The following is a 25,098-nucleotide window of genomic DNA, read 5'->3' on the forward strand; positions in this document are numbered from 1 at the left end:
AATTAGATAAATAATAGCTACTGAATATAAGCACCACTACTAAGTAGTTATTGGGTAGGGGTATTACTAAGCCAAATTAAGAACAGCCACTGACTGCATTGCTAAGTGCAAGGCTCCAAGGCTCTTGGTATGAATTAGGAGGGAACTAAAAGGTTACTCAACAGCAAACTATACAACCAGCTCACTAATCTATCCAGTATAGTGACAGAAAAATTAGTGGTAACATTAGGAAAAGGTGAACACACACCTGGGATGAGAAAAATGCAAGACCAACCCTTTCAGCAACAGAACAGATTTAGATCAACACTAACGGGTCATAAAAAGTAATTTTAGGCATAGTGATAAAAGCAATGTAGTAAATGAACATAAGTAAGCAATAACTCTTAAATTTTATTTGAGTGACTGCTGCCAGATATTAGAGCTGTAAAAATTAACTATGTATCATCGTATAAAAATCATGGAAGAAAATACCAGCTGTACTGTTAGAGAAGAAATTTTGCATGTTGAGTAGATCTAGAAATCACAAATGTACATACTGGCTAACAAAATATTTGATGAGCATGAAAAATCTAATCTCTTTCACAGTATAAATTACTTAAATCTCTGATACTTCAGAAAGGTAATTAGAAGTACTATGAGCCAGGAGTTAACATTAAGTACATTTCCCTCAGGTATCAGTGTCTCTGTGCTAGGCCTCCACAATGCTTTAAAGTTACTCGTCTAATGGGTAAACCTTCAATTGTTAATGCTACACGATTAAAGAAATCATACTTCCAATACACCTGCACAGCCCCTACCTACAAACTTTACTGAATTGTGTCATTTGGCCCTGCCTGCAGTAATGTAACAGGTATCCTTCCTTTTGCACACACGCATGGAACTCATCACATAGCATCTAGGGGAAGACTGTTTCTGCTTAGCACTTAATCAGTGCTAGTACACAGCCATAGTACAGGAAAAAAATCTAATAGTGATTACATACCAAATAACCAAGTTACACATTTGCAGAATCTGTAATCTAAATCACAATCAAAAAAATTAAAAACTGGGCAGGTTTAGTGCATTTAGTAATTTTGAAAGCAGAAATTATTGCTGAGAAAAGGCAAGATACAGACAATGAGAAAGGAAGATGCAATTATGCATTTGAAGAAATAACAGATGGCTGGAAAGATTATCAAGAAAACATAGAATCATAGAATTATTTAGTTTGGAAAAGAGTTCCACCATCAACTTCAGCCTCAGATTAATCACCACCTTGTCAACTACACCACAGCACGCGTGTCACATCCAGGCTCCAACTCTAGAGATGGTGATTCCACCACTTACTTGGGCCGTTTGTTCTAATGTTTGACCACCCTTTCAATGCAGAAATGCTTCCCGGTGTCCAACCTAAACCTCCCCAGTGCAACTTGAGGCTGTGTTGCCTTGTCCTGTCACTTGTTTCAGCCCACCAGGCTACCCCCTCCTTTCAGGCAGCTGTAGAGTGATGAGGTCTCCCCTGAGCCTCCTTTTCTCCAGACCAAACACCCCCAGCTCCCTCAGCTGCTCCTCACAGCACTTGTGCTCCAGACCCTTCCCCAGCTCCGTTCCCTTCTCTGGACACGCTCCAGCCCCTCCATGTCTTTCTTGCAGGGAGGGGCCCAGAACTGAACACAGGCTTGGAGCTGTGGCCTCAGCAGTGCCCAGTACAGGGGGACGGTCACTGCCCTGCTCCTGCTGGCCACACCATTGCTGATCCAGGCCAGGATGCCATTGGCCTTCTTGGCCACCTGGGCACACCCTGGATCATGTTCAGCGGCTCTCGTCCAGCACCCCCCTAAGTCTTTTTCTGCTGGGCAGCTTTCCAGACAGTCTTCTCTGAGCCTGCAGCGCTACATGGGATCGTCGTGACCTGCTACATGTTTTCAAACTGCATTTGACTATAACTTTAGAACACAACTGCAGAGTTCACACCCAAGCCGCCAGCAGCATCCTTCAATGACTCGCAGCGCCCTTCTCACCGCAGCGCAGCCGAGGCGGCGCTGCCGGCGAGCGAGCGCGGCCAGCGCTAGCCCATGCTGCCACCTCGTGGGGACCCGCGCGGGACACACCGGCCCTCCCGCTCCCACCACCGCGCAGAACCGGGAACATTGGCAGGGCAGCGAATGGCGCAGGCACGAGGTTGCTCCTTCCTCCCAGGAAAACTTCTGCTTTATATAGGAATGATTAACTCAACTACCGGGTTTGTCTTCAGATTCGGAGAATGGTGTGAGCGCTAAACTGGAGGGATAATGGCTATGTTCATTTGTTCTTTCACAAACAGGCTGACAGAGCTATAAAAACCTATAGTATATGCATTATACATATCATAACTTGTATGTACATCTTTACAATTCTCTGTAAAGGCGTGGAAAGTAGAATGTGAATCTACATATTTTTAAATTTTAACACAATAATAAGAAAACTATGACTTGGGAATGTGTGGCTATTGTTCACTCAACTAAAATATAAGCAAGAATGAGCTGTCTTCCCCCAAAAGAGTTAATTAGGCCTAATTAGGCTTCTTATAGCTAGTTACACTGCTTTTTAGACAATCATGTTCTGCTGGTTTAAAATTGCATTCAGACCTCTAATCAAAGCAAACCTTTCTATCATTTCCCTTTCCCTGCTACATCCACAGCAGGTCTGCCATCACCAATCCTACAGTTTACTCCTCAGCTGTTGCTCATTATGATCATAAGAAACTGTTTACGAGTTGTGAAAAACAAAGTTCCCTTCTTAGAAATTTTTAAAGTTTAATAAGGAATAAAAAGGGACAATATCGAGTGCTGTGGTGTTTGGCAATCTGCCAAAAACACACTGTTAGCTTAAAACAACGTTCTTATATACTTTTACATTATGTGAGTTAATGCATATTCATGAGCTTTTATACATATTTAAACCTTTTTATGAGTTTAGAGGTTTTAGAAGTTTTTTTGCTTGGTTTTAACCTTTGACTTGTCGGCATGCCATCCTGTATATTAAATCAATATGTTTTATTTCTTCTCAAAGCTCCCTTAACATTACACAGTTTCTATTTTAATATTATTCTAATGCCTAATATATAATATATATTTATCACACTGATATTTATATAAGCTACATGGTACATACATGAACTGACAGATTATACTATACCAAAAAGTAGTTAAAAGGAAGTACAAATTGTACTATATCAAAATAATTGCAAAGGCTAATACATAAATGTGAAAGCCAATATTATATTGTCATTTATAACACGAGTTAAATTTTAAATGGGAATTAGCGCATAATAAGGAAGATGGAGACAAAATTTTGCAAAAATTTTTGCAAGGCTGTCCTCACTGTGGAAGTAGAGGAAGCAATTTCCAAATCTAAATACATGTTGAGAAAACACCTGAGATTTTAGCTTCATTGCAAGAAGCAATGGGATAATCAGAGAGAAAAGACCACTGGTATTCATAGAGCAGGAGAAGAGGGTTTAGCTCTTATGGGTCACATAGAGAGAGATGATTAATTTCTTCCCATCTGAGCGAAATTATTACAAGGGAAATCAGTTTAAGGATAACTTCTAGAAAGTTCCACCCATCATACACAGATCAGGCTCATTCAAGTGTAAAGTAAAAAAAACATGCAAACTTGTTTGATTTGGGTGTTTTACCAAAAAGTAGGTGAGTCCCTACTCCATAAAATTGCATAATTTTTCAACTTCACTGCTCCTTTCTTCATGTTTTCTTCCTCATTACTCCTGAAATTCTTCTCCTGCCCTTTCAGAAGGCAGTACTGCAGTCTGCCCTCTTTTGTCTCTTTTCCATAAAAATACTATTTCCCTCGGCCACACCAACTGCAGTACACCCTGTTATTAAGAAAATCTTGAGTAAGGTTTGTGTTTCAGCATTGCCTGTGCCCACTATCACTGGTATGTCCTTCTTGGTAAGTTTTGGTAACCTTGATAAGCTTTTGGTAACCTTTCCCTGAGCATATCAAGCCCAAAACCTTAACAGGGCAATTCTACTAATGAGAAATTTATCTTTTTAACACCTGAACATCAGCAGAGGAAGATCGATGTATTTGAAATTTTAAAAATTAACTATATTTCACTAGAGGTGATTAAACAGCTGGAGAGTATCATGCTACATTTCTGACTGCCAAAACACAAATGGCAAAACACTGCAAAAACATCTCTTACTTCTTCTGCAAGTAACAAGAACTCATGAAGAACAAAGTAATTCTGAAGCACGGACTTAATGGCTTCTAATCCAGTGCCCTGGTTTTGGCTGGAATACTGTTAATTTCCTTGACAGTGGCTCTTACTGAGACACTAATTTTGAAAACTTTAAAAAAGCTAAGGTTATAGTTAACAATAAACATACTGATTTAGCTGAAATGAATAAGATAAGCTTTGCTGAAATCAGTTAAAACTTAGAGGATGGTTAAAAGAAACCGGATTTTAGATAAGCTGTCCCGGATCTAATAACTCATTGCTTGTCAACTTTATGTTTGTGTAAGCTGTGCTTGTAATGAAAAACAGGGAAATTGATCAATAGATCCCAGAATCACAAGACAATTGCAAACCTTGTGTCTCCAGAAACAGTCCTAGAAACAGGAAACTATAGGTCGTCCCGAGGATTCATTCGTCACGTATGCATTGAAAAGGTAGAAAGGTCAGAAGGAGGAAGACTAATTTTACTTCCTCGTTTCTAGGGACCCCTCCCCAGAATAGACACTCGACTCATTTCAGGGAACAAACTACGCACGCTTAATAGCCTTTCTGTCAATTAGCACACGAAGCGGAGAAGAGGGAGTGACAGTGAATATGCATTTGTATTTTGTGTATTCAACACTTTTGTAGATAAAAGGCTTTGTAATTACGTGTAATCTTGGCTGTGTGCATTAGGGAGATATCCCAGCATGGCCTGGCGCTGCAATAAACATACACTTTCTAACTTTAATTGTTATCGAGTCTTTTGTTTGTCACAGTTGGGTATTGGTATTAAATCGATATTCATATTTTAATAAATCATTACTGTGTTTTGGACTTGTGCAGAGCACAGTGCTGACAATGTAGAGATGTTTTTGTTATTGCTGAGCAGGGCTTACAGAGAGCCAAGGCCTTTTCTGCTTTTGTGCTGTCAGTTTTGTACTGATGTGCTGGTGAGGAAGCTGTAGGTGCATCCGAGGCTGGGAGGGGACACAGCCAGGACAGGTGACCCTAACTGGCCAAAGGGACACTCCAGACAGTCTGACATCATGCTCTGTGTATGAACTGGGGGGAAGAAGGAGGAAGGCAGCATGTTTGGAGTGATGGTTTTGTCTTCCCAAGTTCCCATTGTATGTGATGAGGTGCTGCTCTCCTGAGGATGGCTGAACACCTACCAGGTCAAGGGAAGCAGTGAATTAATCCCTTGTTTTGCTTTGCTTTTGTGCGTGGCTTTTGCTTTCTTTATTAAACTGCTTTAACCTCAACCCAGAGTACCTTTAACTCTCCTGATTTTCTCCCCAATCCCACTGATAGGGTAGCGAGTGAGCAGCTACATGGAGCTGGGCTGCTGGCTGGTATCACACTCCAACCCTCCGGGAGCACAATCCCTTCAGCGCAGAGCCTCTGCCACCCTGCCCGACGGCGGAAGGACGTGGCGGGGAACACGATCCCTTCAGCGCAGGGCCTCTGCCATCCTGCCCCACGGCGGAAGGACGTGGCGGGGAACACGATCCTTTCAGCGCAGGACCTCTGCCATCCTGCCCCATGGCGGAGGGACGTGGCGGGGAACACGATCCTTCCAGCGCAGGGCCTCTGCCATTATGCCCCGCCCCTCCCCGCGCGCCTGCCCGGGATTGGCTGCGGCCGCCTGCAGGGGCGCCCGGGCCGGCCGCCATCTTGGCGCGCGAGGGGCTGGGTGAGGCGGCGCGGGCGGCGGGCGCGGTGCGGCAGCCGCGCGTCCCTGAGCCCGCAGCGCCGCGGGGAGAGCGCTCCTCTGGGCACGGAGCACAGGAAAAACAGCTATAGGAACCAGGGACGGTGCCGGGGACGGTAGCGGTCCTGGAGGAAGGGAGTCGGGGTCTGTACACGGGGTGGATTGCAGGCAAGGAGTGCTTGTGGGGATGGTTGCAGTATGGAGGAATCATCCTGTTGAGGATGCGGGATCAGGAGGGAGGCTGGAAGAGCAGTAGTGGCGCTTCCCAGTGTGCCCAGGAGCCGTAGGTGGGTCGGGGTGGAGCAGCTGAGCAGTGCAGAGCAGCCTGCTGCTCTGCTGCCCTTAGATTTGCTTTTCAGGGAAGAAATAGGTGTATGCTTGATGGCATTTCTGTGTCTATCACTCCCATTTTGCTGTTTGTAAAATTAGGTGAATCTGTAGTGTTGGCTCAAGTGATGAGCTGGGCTGTGTTGTAAAGAATTTGTCACTTTTTCTGTTTTGTTTTGTTTTTTTCTGTCAGGCACCACGAGTGGAAGGGAAGAATCCTCCTTGTTGGACGATAGTAGTAAAGAGCTTCCCAGGAGCAGAATGAAAGGTGTGAGGTGTGTGAATTTTAAGATGGTGGCTTTAATATTTTTGAGTTTTGGTGGCACAATTACCAGGAAATAGAACTGAGAAAACGTAAAAAGTAACGTTTCTGTTCTGCAGTGTTGCAAGTGAGTCCGTTTTACTGTGTTACCTACGTGAGGAAAATACTCCGTTTGTGAAAAGTTGCAGTATTTGGAGTAGGTTCATGGAAAGAGACATTTTAAATGCAACTTGGTACGCTGTCAGATACTGTATTATATTGGTCTGTATGTATTGTTTAGAAATTAACTCTGTTGAACTACTCAGTATGTTTTAAATAACTAGAATGAATGTGATCAGAACTGATTATGTAACAATTTATTGGTGCTGGTTCTAGTTACCTGAAATACTGCATGCTTAACAGCTGTAGCTTCACCTTTATGTACGATGAATTCAGTGTTACAGAGCTGAAGTACTTCCACAGTTAAAAGAAGGTAACCAAATTTTTGTCGTGTGTTTTGTTAACTGCAGTTTCTTCATAGTGTCATTTGGTAAAAGTGGATGAGCTTAGCTCTAAAAGAGCTGGAAGTCTGAATTAATTTCTTACTAATGTTCCTGATGATCATAAGTCTTTACTTTTACCTTTGAAGGCAATCTCCTAAGCTACTAGAAGAGCATTTTACAGAACCACGTCAGAGAAATAGTGATTTGTGTCATATGTCAAAAGCTGTCAGTGCAGAAGGTAAGGCTTTGGGATCTTTTTATTTCTTTTATGGTGTGTGCTTCTCACTGTGAACTTCTTTCATGTGAACTGTTAAGGATAGTAGATGGGCTGCTAAATTTGATTAACACATTGTTTATTTACTACTTACCCAGTAGTTACCAAGAGGAATCAATTCCTTTTGATTCCTCTCCTCCTTTTCTTGACAAAGTGATTGGCAAGTTTGTTGTAAAAGAAACCTTATTTTTCCGGGTTTTTCTGCTTGAGTAACTTTTTTCCAAGGGTTGAAAAATTGTATGGGATGCGTAGTATTTATGGGTGTTTATGAAGCAATTTTTTTCCTGTATTTAAACTATGCTTTTTGAATGGGTGGGGTTTTTTTCTTTTTTTGCTTTCATATAGTTATCCTGTACTGAATGTAAAACAACGTATATATAGCTAATGGTAACAGAGAATGTTGTCATTAGTACACACAAGTCAGTCTTTGTAATTCTCAGCTAAGTTTTATATCAATCTATCTGGCTTTCTATTCCTAGCTCTTAAATTCCCTTATTAAAAAACTCAGGGTTCTAATTCCTATTGACTTGCTGAATACTATTTAGAACACTGCACTGGTGTTGGTGTATTCCTATTGTCTCGTGGATTAGGACACCCTACAGGAGTGGGTTTTTTTCTGTGCTTGCTTTTACAGTGTTGCATAGTGATGGGAAGGATGAAGACACCGATTTGTTTTGTTTCTCTTCTCCAGAAGTAAGTTAATCTAAAGCTTTCAGTTCAGTAGTCACTGTGGTGGTGTGAAGTAGCAATATTATAGGATCTTGTGAATTTTCATTGAGAGTGATTAAAGCAGGCTCAGGTCCCCTCTGAGCTCAGGGTCTGTGCATTATGACCACCTGCATCCTTAGCAAGTGCTTGCTAGCATTTCTCATTACACAGTGTTGTTGTGTACTGCACATCAGATGTCCAGAGCCTGGGTTTAGGAAGGTGTATTTTTACAATTCTTATTAGTGCCCCATGTTGCCAGGTCTGTTCCACCCTCTTGTGTGCACACAGTGGGTAAGAAAGCAACTCATAAATATCTACATTTTCTGTGAGCTCCCACATAAAGACTTAAAAGATACTATAAAAAATAACTTCACTTTGCCCAGTAGTGCATAGGTTCTGAGGTTTTTTTTTTCTGCATCTAAAAAAAAAAGCTGTGTGGCTCTTACATGTTGTGACACGTTAATGTCATTTTTTTCATGGAAATTTATATTTTGGACAAACATGACATGCGTTTTTTTTCCTCTTACAAAATTCAGGTGTAGCATTTATTCCAAAATACAGATGAGTCAGATCTTTGGCATTTAAGCCCTTCGATTAAGCCTTACTGAAAAGGTACATTGTAGAATCTGGTTCAGGAATCCAGTATGTTACAAATTTTGCATAAAAATGGGGAAAAAACTAAGTGCTAACAGGAAGACAGGATTTCTTTTACTAGGAACTCTTTTTATTTATCACAAAGGTGCACTGATGGCTACAGCTGTTCTATTTGGGAGCTCTTTCCTTAGACCTCCTCTTGTACAATTCAACAACATTTACTTTGAAGCTCGATCTAATGGAAATGGTGGACAGATGTGGATACTGAAGGTGTAAACAGGTTTATAGAATACCTGTTTCTGGGATTTGGCTGTAACGCAGTGGTTGAACTTGTTTTCCTTTTCCCCTCTGAATTTAGAACATAATGGACTTTGAACTTGGGCTGTGTGGCAGCAGCTTGGAAAGACAAGCAAGGTAAACCTTTATTAAGTCTTTTTATGTCTTTAAATGCCAGCCTGGGGGAAGACTTGACAAAGTAAGTGATTCCAGACATTTTCCTTGGGCTGATTTTTTTTTACTGTGTTCTTTAAACTTCACTAATATGTCGTTGGTATGAGTGTCTGATACTGTGGGAACACATTGAGTACAAATATAATTTCATTGAGACACAGCAAGAAACAAATTGGTTTGGCTTGAAAATGTATGAAACTGAAAGTTTTAAGCACTGGGGTAGATGGCTGATAAGGGTTCAGAGGAAAAGAGACATGCTGAAATGCCAGGCTGTGGTAGGAAGGACTTTACCTCCTTCCCTCCACCACCTGCTGATCCCATTGCTCCTTCTGTTTCAATAACCAGTCACAACTTTATAAAGATCAGATGCCAGCAATATTCTGTGGTGTTGTCAAATCTAAATTACATTCACTTGTTTATTTGCCCAGTCCGTGTGAACCTGAAGGAAGTCTTAAAGTGGGTATCTCTCCCCCTGGTGTTATTGCTGTGGAGATTAATGTTAATGCAAATAAGGATAGCCCCAGATAATTCTTTCAGGTCTGTTGCAAAAGGAACCTGTTCTGAAAGGAAGATGTAGGAAATTTTATCTTCTGAGTTCGGTGCATGTAAGACACACTGCTAACCTTGCCCAAGGTGAAAGATTTCATGTGTGGCTGTCAGTCTCTTCAGCAGTGTTCGCCAGACACTCTCACCGTTGTTCACTCAACAAACTGAGCCCAGGAAGAACACAAGGCTTACTTCCTGGAATAAGGCTGGTTTATGCAGACTGCTTTTGTGGGAGTCCTGTCAGCTGTTGAAGACCAGCTGTGGGTCATCATACATTAGAATTTAAGAGCCTTCCTAACAGGTTGCCAGGAAATGGTTTTGGTGTCATTGGTCATGTATTCTAAAGATTTTAACAGTAACAAATGAAAAATGAACCATGGAAAATGTTCATAATCATGTATTTACTCTCACTGAGGATAAGAGTCACTACCAGCTACTAAGGTTTTGTTCTATCTTGCCAATTTTGTCAAATGAAAAATAGCTACTTGTAAGGGGATTATAGTAAAAATAATTTTTTTTTTAATGGGGCATCTGCTATATGTGTGAATTCATCTGTTACACAAATAGGTGTATGTATATGCATTTAATGATAGATTTTGAAATACTCATGTAAAGTATTTGTAGGAAGTTTGATACTTTATTAAAAGTGCATAGATCTTTTCTTTAAAAGTTTTTTGTTTGCAGGCCCTTCAGTCACAATACCAAAGAGAAAAATGTTCAACACCCATTTTCTTCCAATGGTGGGCTGAGTGATGGACCAGCTGTAGCTCCATCATCTGACATGGTGTGTTAACGTGACATTTCCTTATATTCTCACTTGGTTTTGTATACACGTAGTTAATAGTGCACTCCGTGAAACAAAAACCCCTGCAACCTTAATAGTTATGTGTTATTGTTCTGTCTTCTCATAGAAGGGATGTGCATCTTCACTGTTCATAAAATAACTTGACAAAATGAGTGCAGCTCAGACTCCCCCAGTGAGATCATAGCTGAAGACTGTTAGTTCTGTCCAGCTGCTGTGAAACGATGTGTTTTGAATTTAGCTTTTCTTAAAAGATAACCCAGGCTTCACAACATTTGAGTTGAGGACTTCTTTGTTTTTAAATTTGGGGCATCTGCAAGGCTCATGCTCACAAGGCTGTTGGACAAATGGATCTCTCTTTAAACATTCTATTAAATTTCCTAAGCTCATCTTTCTGAATGAGGTTTGTGAAGACTGCGAACGGGAGAACTTAAGTTGTGGATATTTTAAAGTGAGTGGAAAGAAGCTATATATCCAGTGCCAGTCATGTTTTCTTCTGTGGGGATTGTCCTGTACACTGACCTTAAAAAAATCATAACTTGCAAATGTCTGATGTGATTTCTTAGGCAGTTTTATTACAGTGCCCGTTAAAGTTTGAAAATTACTTTCTGGTATCAGCAAAATACTGGGAGTTAGCTACGTTTTTTGGGGGTATTTCCCTTAGTAATATTCCTAAATATTTTACTATTGTTCCAGGCTGCAGTATTCCTGTTCTTCAATCTTCCATGTTTTCATTTCTCTGTATTAGTAACTTTATTTTGCTTTTTTTTCATGTAAAGTTTTAATTTGATTTTTGTATGTGAGTATGCAATTAAATTGTTTAAAAAAAAAACTAATTTAGAATCTGTTTCAGAAATACTACAATGTAAATGTTAGCAGTGAAATTCATGTGAGCCAAGTATTTTGTGCCTAATGGCCATTATGGAGCTGCTCAGAGTCTTCACATAGCTCATCAGTCACCCACATCAAATGCCTCTGTCAGAATGGCAAATGGTTATAGACAATCGTGTCTTTTAGTTGTGCAAGCAACTTTTATGTTCATTGGCAAACCTTTCCTCAGGAGAACAGCACTGGGCAAGATATTGATGAAGCTTTGGGCATAGCTCTTAGTAATCTTGGCCACTTCCGTGATGCAAGCAAGGTGGGTGAAAATCAGTTAAATAAATCATGAAATAATAAATCCTCTCCTAGACTGAAGGTTTTTCTTGTGAGTAGTCACACATTAACACACTATTTAAATGTGCTTTTCCTGTCTTTGTTTTGATACCTGTTTTGTCTTTCAACTGTTCATGTTATTTCTGTGAATAAACAGCATTAAAGTCCAAGCTGCAGCCTGAGAAATAGTGTGCAAAGGTGTACTCAAGCCTGTGCATAATTTAAAATTAATAGGGCAATACATACATTTAGCAGAACTATATGTGAGCCAGTCTTGAAGTGCTAAGTATGTGTTTTCTTGGATCAGGATAAAATTCAACTTTTGTTTTTGCTCTAGCTACTACTCTAGCTTTTTAATTGTGGTGTGCTTCTTTCTGCATTTAATGGTGGAAAAGATGTTACGAGGCCAACAGAAGTAAAAAGTGCAACAGAATGTGCAAAAAAATGTAAATCAAGTAATTCATTTATATGCACGACACAAAACATAGGAAGAATCCAAAAATACCGGATGCTGTTAATAGGTTTTACTGAGTAACTTTTGAACTTTCTCGGTTACAATTAATTTTTTTAAACTTTAACTCTTCTTAAATGTACTGTAGAAAAGCTTGCAGTTCTGTCTTTTCCATCAGTTTGCATTTTACTTGTAAGATACACAGTATAGAAGTATTTAATGTTTCAAAAGCTTAGTTCTGTTAAGTATGGTGTGAAGTGTCGGTGAGACCTGTTCTCCATTCCCTTTCTAATGGCCAGTCTTTCTGTTAAGCAAAGCTATGTTGAATTCCTGGTTCATACACTAATAGCATCTTGTAAAGACTTCCCATTTCAGCAGCTATAATATAATAACCTACGGGTACGACCGTGGTCTTGCAACAGCTTTTCAACAAAGTTTGAGAAATTGCCAAAGCAGTATTGCAGATTTTTTTCCTGTAGTCTCTTGGTTAACTGTAACTCCAGTGACAAAACTGATGTTTAGCCAGGGAAAGAAATTTTTTTTTTAATTTTCCCTTTATGCTCACAACAAATTTTAAAAAACAGTGGAAATCTCAGCATGCTTTTACCTGTGCATGGTGCTGTATTTGAATGTCAGGTAAGGGAAGTGAGACAGTGGGCCCAAGATCTGTTTCTTGTCTCATAGACCTAAAAGGTTCAGTTGAGGATTCAAACAGTGCCAACTGACTCCAGGTTAGAGAAAACAGAGGGTTGTGATGAACTAAAAGTGGTTTAATGTCACTCTATCTGCTGGGGTATCCATCACTGTCTTACTGTTCATTGCTTCTGTTCGGCTTACTGTTCATTGCTTCTGTTCGGAATTTTAAAAGAACTAGTATTGTGAGAGTAACAGAATAATAATGAAATAATGCATGTTTATTCATACTGAACAAAATAGGTGCTGGAATACTTGGAGTTGAAAGTAAAGCATAAAAACGACAAAGTTACAGAAGCTGCAGATAGAACACTTGATGAACTTATTGCTCTTCTGTCAAGGTAGTAATCTAGTTTTGTAGTATGGCACGGGTGAGTTACTTTTATCACAAACCTCTTTCTAGTTCAGATGAAAGACTAAAATTTTGTTTAGAGTTTTCTAACAGTAGAATTTCATAGTACCTGGCTTTCATTTTTACCCTTTCATTGTGGCATCTTGGAGCTGGTCTGCATGGTTGGGAAACATTACAGTTTATGTTGCCTCTGTTCTCAAAAATTCATAAAAACTAGTCATAGTGTTAATTTTCTGAAAAAGCACAATTTTGAGGTTTTTTAATGCTGTTATTAATGGATGATTAATTTTAACAGCAGGAATAGCAGGGGTTTTACAATTTACTTTCTGTGCAACTATCTAAGCTGATAGAAGCCCAAAGACACATCATTTCTGGATTTTCAGAAATATTTGTGCCTTCAGATTGAGAGGAGAAAGGTGTTGTGATGGGTTGACTAGACAGGTGTTAAATCTCAACTTGCCAGAAGAGCCTCTGGGCAGGGGATCTTCAGTCTTATCATAGTAGAATGAATTGTAAGATCCATTTTTTAGTTGGATGTGTTTGAAAGTATCAGGAGGCTGAAATGGAAGAGTACTCCTAATATTTAATTAAGAAATGTCTTTTCAGTGTGAACTGTTTAACTTTCTCGTCCCTCCAATTACAGGGTGTTTCCCATGCCCCTACTTAACACTGTTTGGGGAAGATGATCCTTGTGTGTGAGATGTACCCACTTTGTCTTGTGTGGCTGGCAGCTGTGTGTTACTGTTCAGATTGGAGTCTGTGAAGATGTGTATATTAAATTCTGAAAAGTAATGTTTTTAACACAGGAAAAGAAAGTTGTTTTCAGACTTAAAGGAGAACATCAACAGCTACAGTTCTAGTATTGCAAAAGCTAAGGAAGTCATCGAAGAGAAGAAGAAGCACTTGATTGGTGCCATTAAGATGGCAAAGGAGTTAAAATTTTCACATTCTCTAAGAAACTGTTGTGATCTCACTCAGGTAGTAACATTCTTGCACTGTGAAATAATTTATTTTTAAGGAATATATTCAAATTTGGATTGAAAGTTTGTGATCTTGGTTTGCTGACTCCAATACTGACGTTTTTGGGGTATTATATTCTTACCCTGCCTGCCTCTTCACAGACACAGAATTTGTATTTGGTCTTGGTTACAAGTTACAGTCTGGTGACTGATATGAAGCAAAAAAGGTGGTTCTTGCCTTGAAGAGTTTGGCATCTGAAAAAGGAAATGGCGTGGGAGGATATGAAAACTGACAGAGTGCTGATCAGTGAAAAGGTGGTGTTTGGATGGGTTCAGTTTCTCAAACCTCTTCTGTTCCAGAGCTCTCCACCCTTCTCACTGAACTACTCCAGAATTCGTAGCCACACTCACTTGATCCTCTTGGTCCCAGGCCTTTACTTTCATTCTTTCTCCCCATCATATTTTGCTGTTCATAGCAACCCATGCTACCTGCCATGCTGTATTAGAGCAAAGGTCCATCTGTGAAGTCTCCTGTCTCTGGCAACAAAAGTGCTTGGAGGAAGTGTCCAAGAAACTGGGGAAGTTGAAGGTTAAGGATTAAATATCAATAAGATACATCAGACTCATTACACTCAATAAACATTACCTTATTCTGGCATAAGCTTGTGGAACATCTTTAATACTGTAAAGCTTGTGGCAGTGTGCATGGGTGTGTACATATGTGCATTATATGTACATAGGCATTGGCAGTGTCAGTGAGTTCCACCTTCTACTATTTAAAATTAGGTTTATGTAAAATAGCTTCCTCTGTTCTTTCAAAATGTACCACCCAATTATTTCATATGGAGTCTTTGTAGTCCTTCTTTGAGAAAAAGAATGAACATTTGATCTTGTCATTCTTTGAAGAAATATGCTTTTCAGAATCATCCACCCTGCATCCATTTGTCACTTTCCACATGAAGAAACTGGGTTTTCTGACCCAGAAAAGAAGTCTAATCCTTCCCTTTTTTCTGTCATTTATTTCCATCTTACCAGTGTGATGTTTTGGGAACTGGCAGCCACCACTCTCTTCATAGCCCTTCCTTTTTACTTAAGCGATCCGTTTTTTCATCAGATGTTGATATAAAAGGAATATCTGACTTTTGCTTCTGTTTATATGCTTAGATTACAGAATACCAACCATTAGGTCTTAGCAAGGCAAGAAGACATATTTGAGAATTGGCTGTTGACTGAATTCTGGGTGTTTTTAGCATAAAATTAAAGGTGTTACGCTGTAGGTGATAGGAGTCTGTATAATCTACGTTCTGTTTAATGCAAGCTAAGATTGAACTTCTTAATTTCAGATTATTTGTGACTTGAAGTTGCCAGTGGAGGCTGAGCTCTCAAGAGTGAAGAATTTAAAGGAAAAAATACTTTCAAGGTAAATGACTAGAGTGGGAGATATACAGGGAGGTAAATGGAGGTACAGGTTATCTTAATTACAAAAACTGTCAGTGGAACAATTAAGTGAGCTTCTTCACTTGCAGTTGACTGAAAAAGTACTACTTTAGGCATAAGTATAAACTCTTCACTAAAAATAGGCAATAGCCTTCATGTGAGGTGTGGGAGAGAAAGCACATACAGTTTGCTGAAATGTTGAAAAATACACATGCATTTTAAAAATCCTTGACAGACTTCTGCCACTTCTAAACTCCTCTCCTTACAAATAGAAATAAATTGGGAGAATAAAGGCTTCATTACTTTTTTAGTGAGTCATTTTCTGGCCGTCAGGAAATACTAAATGCTTTTTGGGGTGCTGATGTCTAAAGAAAGCTGTGGGAATTCCCAGTTGCCATACTGTCCTCACTGTGAGCAACTGATGATTTCTGTAGCAGAAATGAGTAAGAAAGTAGGTCACAGCTGAGGTACACCTGACCCTGTGCAACTTGGTCATAAGGCTGGTCAAGAGCACTGCAGTTCCAAGTGTATAAAGGCCACACGAAAATGATGGGACAGAGCAAAGATGGTGCTATTTTGGAACATCTTGGAACCCCCATTATATTTCAGGATGTGGAACCACTCTGGGAATAGAGCTGGGGAGTGTGATTCTGACTGGCACAGAGAAATCAAACTTGGCAAGTTAATTTACATGCTACATGTGAACAGTTTTTATAGGATAACAGGATAATTTAGGTTGGAAAAGACCATTAGGATCACTGAGTCCAGCCTTTAACCTAATGTTACCAACTCCACCTTTACATGTGTTTAAGTGTAATGTCTTCATGTCTTTTAAATCACAAAATCATAGAATGATTTGGTTTGAGGGGAACCTTCAAAGGTTGTGTAGGCCAAGTGTCCTCCAGTGAGCAAAGGCACCCTCAGCTTGATGAGGTTGCTCAGAGTCCCATCCAATCTGACCTTAAACCTTTCCAGGGATGGGGCATTTACCACCTCTCCAGGCCACTTCTTCTGCTGCTTCACCACTCTTACTGTAAAAAATTCCTTTTATCTAGTCTGACTCGACATTCCCTTAGGTCAAGGGGTACTGGTTTTAAACTGTTGCAGGAGGCTCTATCAGAAAATTTGTGCCTGTCTTTCTGGAAGGTGCAGTAAGGTCTCCTGGTGCCTTGCCTTCTCCAGATGAGCAGCCCTAGCTCTCTTAGCCACATGCCTCCAGGGATGGTGGCTCATCCAATGGCTGAGTGGGTTGGTTCAATGCTAGACAAAATTAGGGACAACTCCTGTCACGTTAGTTGAGTTCTTGAGTTAAAATATGGGTAAAGCAAGCTGTAAAATCCTCTTTCAGAAAACTTCGGCCCTGCATACCAGGTCACTATTTTGAAGATACTGTCAGTGATGAATGGCAATTTCAGAGAAGCCTGTTTAAATGTACCATGGTAAACTCTCCCAAATAAAGCTGAAACATAATAAAATCCAATTTTTTTTGCATTAGAAAACTTTAAAGGAACTTCAGCTGAAAAGGGGACAAAGGAAACCTGATGAAGGATAAATAAAAAGGCGTTACATACCTTGTGCCACTCCAAAATTACACCAAAGGTGAAAAAAAGTAGGAGGTGCATAGAAGTTGAGGCACATGCTGTAGACATAAAACACTGTAGAAAGAGTGGATACATTCCTGAAGGGGCAGTGGGAGAGAAGCACAGACAGCTGTTCAATGCTATTTGTGTTTCAATTTTCATTGATTAAAACTGGATAGAAAAGCTAAGGCATTTATTTAAGTTATATTCACAGTTCCATTAGCTTAAATGCAAAAGTGATTAAAAGACTTCGCATTTTTCATTGGTAAAGAAAATAGTTAATAATGTAGCAATAAACAGAAACATCTGTTTGGGACTTGAGTTATGGTTTTGTTCTTTAAAAAGAAAAGAAAATTCTTTTTCTGTACAGAATGATCTATTGAACTAAACTGATTATAGATGTGAAAAGTGAGTGAATGTTGCAGTACTCTGTGCATGAGGGAGAAAGTATAAGACAAGAGTTTTTAAGTATGAACGTGAAGATAAATGAGCAGCCAAATCTGGTTTTTGTAGGAAGAAATAAACTAGAGTAGGCAATTAATCTCTTACTTTGCCCCTCCATGAATATTGTGAAAATCGCCATAGATCTCAAACTGTCAAAATGACTTAAGTATTCTATATTGTTCTCTTCTCTTGAGATTGTTCCTGAGCACTTTTGAGATGAGATCTTCATTAGAAAATTTGGGCGAGATTAAATGGGGAATGATAGGGAAGTAAGTATTTTTTAATGAAAGAGAATAGGTACAGTAACTTAACTGTTCTAGTGGTTAAGCATTTATTGGAATTTTTTTAAATCTGTAGGTGCTTATGGAATTCTAAGAGTATACCAAAGCAAAAAAAATCTTTATATGCTGGTATTTCAATCAGCATTCTAGTCAGTCCAGGTAGTACTTCAATTCTGACATTTTGTTTTTACTTGTGTTTTTCCCTAATATATTTTGCTGAATAACTGAAGTTATCCTGATTTTATTTATGCAGTGTACTTTCAACTTCAGTTGGCCTTTAATGATTGACATTTAATGATTCAGTCATGAAACCAGTTAGGCTGGAAAAGATCATTGAGTCCACCTGTAAACCTAACACTGCCAAGTCAGCCATTAAACCATGTCCCTGAGTGCTGTGTCTACTATGTTTGTAGTACATGTAAGAGAGATGTTAATCATTTCAGCACATGAAAATGCATGTAAGTGTAAATTAATCTGTAAAACGATCAGCAAGTGCTGAAATTGGTAGTATTTCCAGTCTAGCTGCTGATTGTGTCAAATGCCAAAAGAAATTTTTCTTAAGATTAACCAAAAAAACATTTTTATTTTAAAAATTACAATTGTTTTTATTTCATTAGGGGTTTTTTGTTTGGTTGGGGTTTTTTGTTGGTTTGTTTGTTTCTGTGGTCTTTGACTAATATGTGAAAAAATGGAATAGAGTTGATGTTAGGGCTGTTGTAGTTAACACTGAATATGCTAAAAAAGGGTTATTTCTTTCTGTAATATTTTAAAATCCTGCATATGAGAATGAGTAGTATCTGTTAGTACAAAAGTATCTGATACGCCTCTTGTTTTCAACATGAGCTGTCTTACCACATTATGAACATTTTTTTCAAATACAAATGCAAATTTGTATTTGTACTTGTCATCTCTGATCATCTAGGTGGAGGTAGCTCTTGCAGTAAGCTGTGCCCAAGCATATGTACTGTGAGTGTGACAATTCTTTCTAGGACTGAGGAGTTAAATTACTGGGTTTTGTTGTCTTGGTATTAAAAAATATAATTCCGTTTATTTCTAGCAGCTCTTATGAGGCCTTTTTTTTAACATAGTGATGCATTCTTAATAAAACCTCTGCTTTGACTTGTGCTTTTCTGGAAACAGACTGAATTATGTTAATTTGTTTCCAAATAAAATTTTTCCCGACTATAGTGAAGATAATGGACAAGACACTCTGATCCTTGATGACCAGGAAGAAACGCCTGATGTCATAATAGAAGAAATACTTGAAGATGACTTGGAAGGTAAGTGTCTTAATATCTCATGCTTTCAGTGTTCCATTGTTGAGTGTGATCTTATTTTTTGAGTCTTTTATTATGCTGTGTGTTTGGCTCATGCAAGTTCTTTAATGGTGTCTGTTTCAATTGTTTTGGGTTTTTTTTTTGTTCTCCTGTTTAGCTTACTGAAAACTTTATCACAAGCTCTCTCAAAGAGGGTCAAGAGCACTGTCTGCTATGATTATTTACTTTGACTGTGGTTATTGTCATCCCCTCAGTTTCTGTCATTGGCTCTTGAAGAATTATTTTCTGTCAGTCACCTCAGCCTCTTGAATCTTCTCCCAGGCCATTGTCCTACGATATTTGGCTGCAACAATTAGGCTCCCCAGCTGGTCAGGTTTTCCCTGGATTGTACTAGTAAGAGTGTAGAGTGTAGCTGACAGGTCCCTGAAGGAATCCTTCCCCTCTGTTAGAAGACTGAATCTGGAGTACTTTGTCCAGTATTGGACCCTGTGGTGCTGAAAGTCACTGTCACACAGGAGGGAGTCCAGTAGAGCCTGCCAGGCTGGTGTGCAGGAGGTGCTCAGGGTCTTAGAGGTGTTTTCCAGCCTTAATAAGTGTACAATTCTGTATGTAAGACAAGATAGCTGACTCATGACTCTTTGGAAGGGTGATCCAAAAGAGGTTGTGTCCCTATAGGAGAAATCTTTTCACATCATTCAGACTTCTTGTTCAGATGCCATCTTACACACTGGAAATGGCCAAGAGAAATCCTGCATCTGTTCTGGATGCGGCATTTCCTAAACTTGGAAGCACAGTCCTGGATACCTGCTCAGATTGTTTCAGGTGCCACATTCTGTGTAGTCTTTTCACCTGAGATGTTTTGCAGTTCAGAGATGGCAGTGCCGAGGTGGCAGTGCTCCAGGTTGGTTTCCCCTGTTCAGTCATACTGGTGAAATTCAATCTTGATGTCCACTCTCTGCAGGAAGCTTTGTGGTATAAAATACTCTTGGAAGAATTGAATCGTGGGGCTTCTAAAACCCTCTGGCCCATTAACAACCTTTGTTGAGTAGCTTCAGAAAGAGAAACTTGTCTTTTGTATCCCTAATGGAGGGAGGAACCTGCAGTACAAGAGTCCTGTCTTACATAGTTTCATCTCTTGGCTAGTTCCTTGGTCTTTGTGCACTAACGCTGAGTAACTATGGGAAAGTGCTTAGCACACCTGTTCTTAAAAGGAGGAGTCTTAATCTAATTTGTTTTCTAGAAGCTTTCTATGTATTTGTTAGAGGAAATAAAAACTCTGAATTATCCACTTAAATTCAGGCTGTCACTTCGTGAGACAGCCTTTTGTTTTGGAGGTAGCTCAAAAGAGCAATTTCATCAGGAAGCAAGCATGGTAATAGTTTGAAACCAGTGTGAACAGATTTGTCAGATAAAAATCTGTTTCAGTTAGTATTATTATTAATGCAATATAAACTCAATAATATGCCTGATAATATCTGTTGGAGTCACTTGGAGGGTGTTTGATAACTTGTCTCATGTCTTACTCAGGTCTGACAGAATTGGTGTTTGTAAGCCATGTTGTAAATCCATGCCATTTCTACGTTCGGAAATACTCACAGAAGAAAGAAGCGTTTGCTTTGCAGACAAAATTGGAAAAATTCTGCTGTAGTAAGAGTTCCGGTCTCTTGCCTTCAGACATTTTGGAACTAGGTAAATGGTTAATTTTAAAGGTCTACACAGCTTTAAATATTGCCTTGGAATATACCTTCCTTAGTATGATATTCTTTCCTTTTTCTCTCCTTCCCCCACTCATTTATGTAATAAAGCAGTCCTTATAAAATGCACTAACTGAATAGAAACCGTTCTAGAAATCAAAATGAAAGACAATAATACATTCTTATATCATTGAAATTATTTCCTAACCCACATGTTGATAATCTTACCCACTTCCATAATGTGTTCAGAAAACCCATTGAAAGTATGTAATAACTTTATACGTCAGAGGGGTATTTGCCACTTTACTCAGAACTATAGAAAGTTTGCCAGAAGTGACTTCTTGATACAAACCAAATGCTTGCCAGCCTTAAAGACACTGTGTAAATGAATGTGAGAGTAACTTCTGGTGGCTAAGGAGACAAGATTTTTACTGTCTTTGTGTCTTCGTTGTAGCAGGAGTGTTTTACTACCTGTGTGGAGCATGGGAACAGGAGAGGATTATGCTGAATTGTAATAATAGTTTCAGTGTGAAATTCTTTAAAACATTGCATTAGTCCTTTTGTATTTGCTTCCATATAGGTGCTAGAACTTTCGTTATGAGTAGGGAAACTGGAATGTGGTGCCGTGGAACTATCACTGAACTGATTCCTGTAGAAGAAAGTAAATATCAGAGGAAGAAGCCTTGTGGTCCAATAAGATACAAAGTGTGTGATGTTGCATTGCTGAAAGTATTCCTGATTGATTTTGGAAGCTCTATAGTTCTGATTTTCTCAGGGTATGTATATGGAGAGAAGGGGTTTTGTCTGCAGTTGTTGTCTTTGACTGTTGTTATTCAGCATCTCTTCTGAGAAACAAGTCCTTCCTCATCTTCACACGGGCAGCTAACCAGATACCCAAATGCCTCTGGTATTCTCTTTGTACATATTCCCCTCAGAAAAAGTGGCACTGTATTTAAGTGCACAAGTGCACAAGCCTGCATAGATTAAAATATTTAACTGAGACTTGAGCTGTAAAAGAGAGCATTTAAGTACTAAATTCTTTAAAAACTGCATTTCACTGAGACTTTAAAGTTCTGTTTTATTGACATGACATTATTCCAATTACTGCAATAATAACTTAAAAGTCTGGGGTTTGGTTTTGGGGGTTTTAGGCTTTGGGTTTTTTAAGCTAGTGCTGCATTTATTCCCATTGACACTAGGTGTGATCCAGCTGAAAGACCTGATCCTGCTACTCTGCAAACGATTGAAACCCATGACATTTGTCTGTTTGTGAGGAAGCCTGACCAGCACATTGAGGCAGAGCTTGCAGCCATTCCTCCTCTAGCAGTACGGTGTTCACTGAAGGATGTTGTTCCCAAAAATGAAGTAAGTACAAACTGCTTGAAGTATTTCAGGAACTTCTTCGTGAGATTTCTTAAAGAATTTTAATATGGAATTTAAAATTATCTTATTCCAGTATAAACAGAAGGACACTCAAGAGTACAGGGTGTATTTTTTTTTAAGTTAAATTCTCATGTAAAAAGATGTGTTGCATTGCTTTCATTGGAAAAGAAACAAGAGCTTACAGCAGTCACTCTTAAAAAGGCTGTGAAACTACAAATACATATTTTAGGCTTGAATCTCACTGCTCATACTTCAGACATGTTCTTTTGTGAAGTTTTAAAATTAATTGCAAAATTGATCCTCTTGTTTTGTGTCTGTCTGATAACTATGCAAATAGTAACTTTCAAAAATCATCAAACAAAGAATAAATGGCTTCTTAAAAAATTTTAAGATAATCTCTTCAGGGATCATACTTGTTATTTAAAAATTTTTGTTGCTATTGTGAAGTGTTATTTATTCTCTTTCAATATAACCAAAAATAAAGTACTGTCAACCTTTAATCCATTACAAAAAGACTTACATATTGCAATATTATTTTCTTCAGTATTCACTTTTTATTAGGCTTGCTTTATTCTGGCCATATTCACATGGAAATGAACTAAGGCCAATGCAGCTGTGCATTTCTGACAGTATTAATTGTTGGTCAGTTTTGAGGGGTTTTTACCAGTCTGATACTGACTGAAAAACTTGAAATAGGAACATTCTGGAACAATTTTTACAAGTAGATAAAACACCTTCCTTGTATGTGCTTTCATTTTTTTCTGTGCCTAAAATTCACAGATTTTCAGTATCAGATGAGAAATGCATTAACTTGATCCCAGAGAAATAAATTCAGGTTTTTTTCCAAGGTAGATAAAATGTTACACAGGATGCAGTGGAGAGCAGCAGTGTGTAAATCGATCAAATCATGTGCATTTGTATAAAGACACAAGAAGACAAACCTCCATTTCTGCTCTCTCAATTCATGGGAAAGTCATGAAATGAAACAGATAAGATGATTCTGGTTTATGTATCAAAACAGTCTGAGGGGTCTTTAGAAGAAACATGGTGGAAACTGCAATCCTTTGATCTGACTCCGTTTTATACAGTTTAATACATGTACTAATCCATAATAAAAGGATTCTGTGCAGTGCTGTCCTGGCTATGGACTAGACAGGTCTGACCATGTTCAGTATTTAATCTCTTTAGATTCATCTGTGCTTTCTTCCTTGTGTTTATTTTATCTTATTTTTAATTATGATTTGTATTTTTTGTTTTCATGTTCTCTGACATCCTCAGTAACTTTTTCATTCAAATACAGGATGAAGGTTGGGGAGAGGAGGCAAAGACAAAATTTTTAGAAATGGTAAATAATAAAGTTGTTTCAATGATGGTATTTAGAGAAGAGGATGGTGTTCTCATTGTGGATTTGAGAAAACCTCCATTTAATGAAGTAAGCAGTAATGTACCACTGTCTCTCAAGGATGCATTGGTCTTCTTAGATTTGGCAAGGTATGCGTCTTCCTTTGGTTCATGTTCCTCTATGCCATAGCTGATAACAGAACAATGCTTACAAAGTGAAGTTTACTAAGCTGGTTGCTTTTGCAATGTTCCATATATTAATGTGTGATGTATTAACCTTCAGCAGTGTCTGCTGATTTCCCTTTTTCACCTTCACCAACAACCACCATGGTATACTCATTTGCACTAGTCAGGCTTAATTTAGATAGGGAACTTTATTTTAGAAAATGGCAAAATACGTATTTCTGTACAAATTTTAAATAACAAGGGGGCTAAATGAGAAGCCTTTTGGTGTTTGTGAGACAAAAATCACACAAAAATGAGCCTGGGATCTGTTTGATATGGGCTGGTAGGCAGTGGGAGAAACATTACAGATAATTGGCTGCACCAGCTGCAAGTAGGAAAGTTTAAGCTATATGTATAAGTATGAATCAATTTTTATAAGATCATTTTGTGGGTTTTTTTTAATGGGAAATTTGATGTTTGAATATGAAAGGATTCCTTTGCAGTTAATTTTGGCTGACTTTATTCAAAATTGCACCTCGTTTACCTCAGGTTTAAATTACAACTCCCCAGTCAGTTGGAAAATTGCACCGTCTCACACTACCGTCCACCTGATATTCCACAAGAAGGAGAAGAGGTCTTTGTTGTGGTTTGTCACATTAATAGTCCAAGTGATTTCTATCTCCGCTTGGTAAGTGTAGAAGTAAAGTCTGTTTAGATGAAACTATGAATAAAAATTTTAATGTTGAGCTATTTATAATCCACACTAAATAAACTACAACTTCTGTTGAGTTCTGTCTCTTACTACCAGTGGTAGGATTCCTAGAATTAATACGAGATTAATTCCAACAGTCCTTGATTCCGCCATTAAAAAAGAACATCTGCTGTGTATGTGTGATTTGGTTTTTTTTATTTCAGAGAGAGAGTGTGGAATCTTTAACTCTTCCAGAGAAAATTCAGGAGATATATAAACAAGAGAATGGTAAAAACTTGGAAATTTTCTGCCCAGTTGAAGGCCAAGCCTGCATTGCAAAACAGGAGGATGGGAATTGGTATAGAGCACAGATTATAGGTGAAGTCTTAATTCTTTTGCTCTAATGCTAAGTTGCAAAATCGGATGTGCTGGTAGGTCAGACTCACACGCTGGATATGAGCAGTAACATCCAGCCAGTATTTTTACTAGGAATTACGGTGCTAGCACGTAGCTTCGTGAAGTCAGTAGTACTAATTCATATTCTTTTGCTATTAATAGACTGGTTTATGCACCTGTTCTTGTTGTTTAAACAGAGATGCAACAATCTAGAGATTATTAAAATTCTATTACATAATTACTTACATAATAGCTTTGGCTATTCTAGCCAACCTGAGTGTGTCTGGTGTTGGTTAATAATTCTCCATGGTAATTCCAAAGGGAGCGGGGGGTTGTGCATGTGTTGAGTCTGTGTTGCCTGTATGTGGGCAGTGTAGCATGTCTGTGGCTACCTGCTTACTTGGCATGTGTTCAGTGTGCCAGTGTCTTACAAATGGGGCCA

At 38.8% G+C, this 25,098-nt stretch overlaps 1 protein-coding gene across 1 annotated transcript in view; it reads left to right on the forward strand.

The window, feature by feature from the left end:
• The first annotated feature begins 6,133 nt into the window (after window positions 1-6,133).
• RNF17 (ring finger protein 17) overlaps window positions 6,134-25,098 on the forward strand; it is a 39,998-nt gene continuing 21,033 nt past the window's right edge. Inside the window, exons 1-16 of the mRNA XM_088159282.1 lie at window positions 6,134-6,164; window positions 6,433-6,514; window positions 7,130-7,221; window positions 7,892-7,950; window positions 11,418-11,498; window positions 12,900-12,997; window positions 13,815-13,986; window positions 15,311-15,387; window positions 17,623-17,697; window positions 18,898-18,989; window positions 20,514-20,675; window positions 21,261-21,456; window positions 21,880-22,045; window positions 23,364-23,554; window positions 24,119-24,257; window positions 24,485-24,638. Of these exons, the coding sequence (XP_088015408.1) occupies window positions 6,134-6,164; window positions 6,433-6,514; window positions 7,130-7,221; window positions 7,892-7,950; window positions 11,418-11,498; window positions 12,900-12,997; window positions 13,815-13,986; window positions 15,311-15,387; window positions 17,623-17,697; window positions 18,898-18,989; window positions 20,514-20,675; window positions 21,261-21,456; window positions 21,880-22,045; window positions 23,364-23,554; window positions 24,119-24,257; window positions 24,485-24,638 (1,867 nt within the window). The remainder of the gene's footprint in view (window positions 6,165-6,432; window positions 6,515-7,129; window positions 7,222-7,891; window positions 7,951-11,417; window positions 11,499-12,899; window positions 12,998-13,814; window positions 13,987-15,310; window positions 15,388-17,622; window positions 17,698-18,897; window positions 18,990-20,513; window positions 20,676-21,260; window positions 21,457-21,879; window positions 22,046-23,363; window positions 23,555-24,118; window positions 24,258-24,484; window positions 24,639-25,098) is intronic.

Source organism: Sturnus vulgaris, chromosome 2 (genome assembly GCF_052056855.1).
Source record: "Sturnus vulgaris isolate bStuVul1 chromosome 2, bStuVul1.hap1, whole genome shotgun sequence".
NCBI classification, from domain to species: Eukaryota; Metazoa; Chordata; class Aves; order Passeriformes; family Sturnidae; genus Sturnus; species Sturnus vulgaris.